The 7,631-nt window shown below is 37.4% G+C and overlaps 2 protein-coding genes across 2 annotated transcripts; both read right to left on the minus strand.

The window, feature by feature from the left end:
- Positions 1 to 1,080: 1,080 nt before the first annotated feature.
- LOC145674200 (uncharacterized) lies at positions 1,081 to 3,948 on the minus strand. The gene has a single exon (XM_081744041.1). The coding sequence runs from the start codon at positions 3,946 to 3,948 to the stop codon at positions 1,081 to 1,083; it is 2,868 nt and encodes a 955-aa protein (XP_081600167.1).
- A 28-nt stretch (positions 3,949 to 3,976) lies between these two features.
- On the minus strand, positions 3,977 to 5,152 carry LOC145674241 (uncharacterized). Its single transcript, XM_081744097.1, has one exon. The coding sequence runs from the start codon at positions 5,150 to 5,152 to the stop codon at positions 3,977 to 3,979; it is 1,176 nt and encodes a 391-aa protein (XP_081600223.1).
- Between the last annotated feature and the right edge of the window lie 2,479 nt (positions 5,153 to 7,631).

Below are 7,631 nucleotides of genomic sequence, written 5' to 3' on the forward strand. Positions count from 1 at the left end.
AAAACGGGTGTCTTTTTGTTCCTGAGACAACAACTTGGGTACAAATTTAGCAGCCAGTCGTTTCATGTTCAAATCGTCACGCAAAATTGCATGTGCAGAATCTTTACTCACTCCAACATCTTCTACAATCTCCCGCACTGTCAAACGGCAATCTGCCATCACCAAATTTTGCACCCGCTCAACAACAGCTGCATTCCGAGCAGTTTGGGGCCTGCCGCTACGCTGCTCACTCTCGACTGATGTGCGGCCATCTTTGAATCGGTTGAACCATTGTTTAATTTGTGTTACACACATCGCATATTCTCCAAACACCTGCTGAATCTTATGAATTGTTTGGCTTTGAGAATCACCCAGCCTTTGACAGAATTTGATGCAGTATCTTTGCTCAATTCGTTCAGTCATCTTGCGAGTAACACTAAATCCGACAAACACTACCAACAGCACCTCACTTCGCGACCACCAGCTCACGACTGGCACACGCGAACGCGATGAAAAAATTCAAGCATGCGTATTAAGGTTCCTCCTTCCACCGTGCACGGTGGCGCCGCCTGAGAATCACTACTTTGCGTGGAAAAAATTAAGGTCGGATACTTTTTAGACAGCCTCATATAATAAACAAATTTTTAGGATATGCATAGGTAATTATAAAAGCTTTGCTACAAAAATACCTACACAGACCATAATTCAATGAGCTCTGAAATACAAAGTAACAAAAAGCCTATAAGATTCAGTCTACAGAGCAATTGTTAATTAAAGAATGGACATACAGTATTTCGAGATTTGAGACAAGACGATTGTTCATGGACTGTATTATTTTGAACACAAAGTTTGTTGTACAATATACTATTTATTATATTGTAAACACACAACTAAATACACTAATTGCTATGCATAAGCAACTACACACTATGCAGTCACACACGCCACGTTGACACTTGTAAAGAACTATCAATCGTCCAGTGTTGCCAAATACAAAACAAAAGAATAATGAAATGCGGCCGAACATACCGCCCACCTTGAAATATCATTTCAACAGTACATATTATTCTACACATTACTTTACAATACACATTCTACATATTATTCTTCATTAAATGGAAGAGGAGAAATTTTTACAATTGGTCGTTTGAAGACACCTTTGCTAGTTTTAATAGTAACAGTTCTAACAATATTATCTACACCAGGATGAACAGCAACTACTCTTGCTAAATTCCAATGCTGAGGAGATGTCTTATCTTCCTTCACTAATACTAAATCATTGACCTTGATATTAGCACGTTTACACCACCACTTTGGCCTTTGTTGCAGCCGAGACAAATATTCTGTTTGCCAACGGTTCCAAAAATGTTGGACCAATCTTTGAGTTAATTGCCAGCGTGACAAATGATTGATTTTTAATTCACATAAATTTGGTTCAGGTATTGCTACTAATGCATCATGAATTAAAAAATGACCAGGGGTTAATACCTGATAGTCATTGGGATCAGAAGATAGAGCAGTTAATGGTCTAGAATTTAAACATGCTTCAATCTGACACAAAACTGTATACATTTCTTCAAATGTGAGTACAGTGTTACCAACTACACGTCTCAAGTGGTACTTGACAGACTTTACACCAGCTTCCCATATGCCTCCAAAGTGAGGTGAGGATGGTGGATTAAAATGCCAATTTATAGATTGCATACTGAGGTAATTACATACAGACTCTTTTGAATCACCATTCGTTACAAGTTTCAGTAAGGATTTTAATTCTCTGTTTGCACCTATGAAATTTGAACCACAATCACTGTAAATATCAGTAGGTTTTCCCCTTCTAGCTATAAAACGTTTCAAAGCTGCAATAAATGACTCTGTTGAAGCATCACTTACCAATTCTAAATGGATTGCTTTGACACTGAAACAAATGAAGAGTGCTACATAACCTTTGAACAATTTTGAATTTCGACTTTTCATATTTTTTAACATTAGTGGACCTGCATAATCTAAACCGCAATGCAAAAATGGACGAGTTGGTGTTACTCTACCAACAGGAAGTTGACCCATTAATTGAGAGGCTGTTACACTTGACTGTTTGTGACATGTTACACAACCTTTTACAATCTTCCTTACAAAGGCACGACCACCAATAATCCAAAACTTTTGTTGCAAAACAGATAAAAGTAACTGTGAACCTGCATGAAGATGCTTTATATGTTCAGATTTTACAAGAAGTTCTGTAATTCTAGCATGTTTTGGAAGTAAGATAGGATATTTGAAATCATATGTTACACTAGCATTTTGCAAGCGACCTCCAACTCTCATGACATCATTTTCATCAAGAAATGGATTTAAACACAATAGTTTGCTATTATAAGGCAAAGGTTTTTTCATACGTAAGTATTTTATCTCAAGTGGATATTCTGATTCTTGAGCTTGTTTTATCCAATGCATTAATGCATTTGACAACTCCTTTATAGTTAATGGTCCACTGCATTTTAAATCTTGTTTACCTTTACTATTCCTAATAAAACTTTTACACCAAGCAGTAACACGAACTAACCTAGATAATGATGAAAATTTCTCTACTATTGTACAGTCAACCTTAATGTGCATGTTAACAGTTGAAGACTTTTGCTCACATTGAACAGAATCTAGATTTTTGCAATTAATATTTACAATAGGTAACTCTGATTCCATCAGCCACTTTGGCCCATTCCACCATAGTGAATAAGACTCTAATTGTGACGGATTCAAACCACGAGAACTACAATCAGCTGGGTTGTCTTTTCTCGATGTGTGCGCCCATTTAATAAAAATTGATTGTTGGATCTCAGATACCCGGTTAGCCACAAATGTTTTCCATTTACTCGGACATGAAGAAAGCCATGCTAACACAATAGTAGAATCTGTGTAACAGACAACCTGTTCAAACTTGATTAGCATTGCCTTAATGACCGTATTGACTAATCTACATAATAATACTGCAGCACACAATTCTAACCTAGGTATTGATATTTGCTTTATAGGGGCAACTTTGGTCTTTGCAGCAATTAGGTATACTTGCACATTTCCAGATGTATCTATACAACGTACATATGCTACTGCAGCATACGCCTTTTCACTAGCATCTGAGAACCCAATTAGATCATATTTCACAATATTTTCAGGAGAAATACACCTTTTGATCTTAATCTGTCTCAACAATGGCAATTCTTGACAATATACTTCCCACGAGTGAGCAATATCATTCGGAAGTAGGTCATCCCATTCAATTTTTAATTTCCATAATGATTGTAGCAACAATTTTGCAACAATGGATACTGGAGATAACCAACCAAGCGGATCATACAATTTTGCAATATCAGATAGTAACATTCGTTTTGTCATTACTGACTTAGAAGTGGGAACAACAATAGAAAATGAAAATGAATCACTTGATGGATTCCACTGTATACCTAAAGTTTTTACATTTTCATCTTCATTAAAACAAATTAACGTTTGAGTTTCTCTTAAGTGAGAAGGTATACTATTTAACACATTCCTGTCGTTAGTAGACCATTTTCTTAATTCGAAACCACCTTTTTGTAATAATGCTGTTAATTCTGAGTACAATACCATTGCCTCACTACTATCAGCTGCACCTGAAACTAAATTATCAACAAAGAAATCATTCATGACTAATTCTGCAGCTCTGGGATAACAATAACCTTCATCTACAGCTAACTGTTGCAAACACTTTACAGCCAGATATGGAGCCGAACTGGTTCCATAAGTAACAGTTAACAATCTAAAATCACTAATAGGTTGGTCAACTGTTTCTCTCCATACTATTCTCTGGAAATCAGAATCAGTTTGATCTACCTTAACTTGTCTGTACATTTTTGCTATATCAGCACACAATGCAATTGGATGAGTTCTGAACCTTAATATTAATGGGATAATATCATCTTGTAATTTTGGACCTACCATTAAGTTGTCATTGAGAGATACTCCACTGCTAGTTTTTAGCACTACCATCAAATACAACCCGCAATTTAGTGGTAGAACTACTTTCATTTAAGACACAATGATGCGGCAGATAATAAGATTCAGATACAAGCTTATCAAGTTCTACATCAGGAATTTTTTCCATGTGACCTAAGTCTAAGTACTCCTTCATGAAATCACAATATTGTTTACATAAATCAGGATCTTTCTGTAACTTACGTTCCATCTGGCATAATCGCTTTATTGCTGTGTCCCGTGATACACCTAGAGGCTCAACATTTTCTTTAAAAGGCAATTTTACAATGTATTTACCATCAACATCACGTTTGTAAGTTTCAGCAAAATACTGCTCACATTTTTGCTCTTCAACGGATAAATGTTGTACAGTTGGCAACTCCTCTACTTCCCAGAATCTTTGCAATGTTTTATTGAGATCAACAGAAACAAAATATGACTGAACACTTGATGTGCTATTCGTTAAGTTAATCTGACCACACAATACCCAACCTAACACCGTTTCAATGGCAGACGGAGCTCCATTCGTACCTACGTGTCTCCCACTGAGCAACAATAACGGGAAAACATCAGCACCTAATAACACATCAATAGGGCCGCTTTTATTAAACTGTGGATCAGCTAAGTTTACTTGTTTCACAATTTCCCAATTACTTATATTTTGAATAGTTACTCTGGGTAAGTTACTTGTGATTCTTGGGACTACTATTGCTTTAGTATGAATATTATTATCACTGTACAATGACTGAAAACACAAATCAACTATTGCATGAGAATTCCCAACGTTAGAACCAGTAACACCTGATATGCTCATGTTTATTTTCTCTTTATTTATGCGTAATTTCTGGACGCAACGTTCAGTTACAAACGATAATTCACTACCACAGTCGATAAGTGCACGAAATTGTATCAACTTATTTGCATCATCTTTGATATTTATGACAGCGGTGGACAACAACACCTGAGGAATTAGTTTTTGATTTATAGAATGAGAACAATTCACTTGATCTACTTTATCCTTCTTTTCAAAATGCAATAAAGTATGATGTTTTTTGTTGCAAGTGTGGCAACCCTGCTTCACACTACACTTATTCACGGAACAATTTAAGGTCAAACAATTGAAACAAAGCGAATTCTTTTTCACAAAACTATGCCTATCATTCACCGACATATTTATGAACTTTCGACACTTGTATAGCTTGTGGTTATTTTTACACATGATACATGACACAATTGGACTTGAATGATGCACTAACGTGTTGCCTTTTTTGTTTGTTTTTAAAGCAGACGTGTCTGCCGGTGACCTTGCACTCACTGCAGCTAACGCTTTGGACCTCGCCCATCTTAGCCACAAAATCCAGCCACAAAACTAAGGACGTTCAAGGTCATCCACACAACACACAGGGTTGCAAACACTACAAATTTAAATTTAGAAAAATAAAAATCCCATAGCAAGCTTACTCCACGCTCAAAAGGACCCATGCAATCATCATCCCTATCATCCCTTTACATAATATACAAAATTTTGTGTGCTAAATGCCATGGTATCAATACCACAACACATAAACGAAATGGTTCAAATTTACAAAAACTTTTGTGGCCAGGGTCGTGCACGTTCACTATCGGGTCAGGACCCATGCGATCATCATCCCCATCATCCCTTTACTTACTATACAAAAATTTGTGCTGTAAAATGTCGTGGTATCAATACCACAACACATAAACGAAATGGTTCAAATTTACAAAAACTTTTGTGGCCAGGGTCGTACACGTTCACTAGCGGGTCAGGACCCATGCGATCATCATCCCTATCATCCCTTTACTTACTAAACTAAAAATTGTGCTGTAAAATGTCGTGGTATCAATACCACAACACATAAACGAAATGGTTCAAATTTACAAAAACTTTTGTGGCCAGGGTCGTGCACGTTCACTAGCGGGGCAGGACCCATGCGATCATCATCCCTATCATCCCTTTAATTACTATACAAAAATGTGTGCTGTAAAATGTCGTGGTATCAATACCACAACACATAAACGAAATGGTTCAAATTTACAAAAACTTTTGTGGCCAGGGTCGTGCACGTTCACTAGCGGGTCAGGACCCATGCGATCATCATCCCTATCATCCCTTTAATTACTATACAAAAAGGTGTGCTGTAAAATGTCGTGGTATCAATACCACAACACATAAACGAAATGGTTCAAATTTAAAAAAACTTTTGTGGCCAGGGTCGTGCACGTTCACTAGCGGGTCAGAACCCATGCGATCATCATCCCTATCATCCCTTTACTTACTATACAAAAATTTGTGCTGTAAAATGTCGTGGTATCAATACTAGAACACATAAACGAAATGGTTCAAATTTACAAAAACTTTTGTGGCCAGGGTCGCGCACGTTCACTAGCGGGTCAGGACCCATGCGATCATCATCCCTATCATCCCTTTACTTACTAAACTAAAAATTGTGCTGTAAAATGTCGTGGTATCAATACCACAACACATAAACGAAATGGTTCAAATTTACAAAAACTTTTGTGGCCAGGGTCGTGCACGTTCACTAGCGAATCAGGACCCATGCGATCATCATCCCCATCATCCCTTTACTTACTATACAAAAATTTGTGCTGTAAAATGTCGTGGTATCAATACCACAACACATAAACGAAATGGTTCAAATTTACAAAAACTTTTGTGGCCAGGGTCGTGCACGTTCACTAGCGGGTCAGGACCCATGCGATCATCATCCCTATCATCCCTTTAATTACTATACAAAAATGTGTGCTGTAAAATGTCGTGGTATTAATACCAGAACACATAAACAAAATGGTTCAAATTTACAAAAACTTTTGTGGCCAGGGTCGTGCACGTTCACTATCGGGTCAGGACCCATGCGATCATCATCCCCATCATCCCTTTACTTACTATACAAAAATTTGTGCTGTAAAATGTCGTGGTATCAATACCACAACACATAAACGAAATGGTTCAAATTTACAAAAACTTTTGTGGCCAGGGTCGTGCACGTTCACTAGCGGGTCAGGACCCATGCGATCATCATCCCTATCATCCCTTTACTTACTAAACTAAAAATTGTGCTGTAAAATGTCGTGGTATCAATACCACAACACATAAACGAAATGGTTCAAATTTACAAAAACTTTTGTGGCCAGGGTCGTGCACGTTCACTAGCGAATCAGGACCCATGCGATCATCATCCCCATCATCCCTTTACTTACTATACAAAAATTTGTGCTGTAAAATGTCGTGGTATCAATACCACAACACATAAACGAAATGGTTCAAATTTACAAAAACTTTTGTGGCCAGGGTCGTGCACGTTCACTATCGGGTCAGGACCCATGCGATCATCATCCCTATCATCCCTTTACTTACTAAACTAAAAATTGTGCTGTAAAATGTCGTCGTGGTATCAATACCACAACACATAAACGAAATGGTTCAAATTTACAAAAACTTTTGTGGCCAGGGTCGTGCACGTTCACTAGCGGGTCAGGACCCATGCGATCATCATCCCTATCATCCCTTTAATTACTATACAAAAATGTGTGCTGTAAAATGTCGTGGTATCAATACCAGAACACATAAACAAAATGGTTCAAATTTGCAAAAACTTTTGTGGCCAGGG

The sequence above is a fragment of the Thermobia domestica genome, chromosome 1, assembly GCF_964235325.1.
Source record: "Thermobia domestica chromosome 1, izTheDome1.hap1.1, whole genome shotgun sequence".
Lineage (NCBI taxonomy): Eukaryota > Metazoa > Arthropoda > Insecta > Zygentoma > Lepismatidae > Thermobia > Thermobia domestica.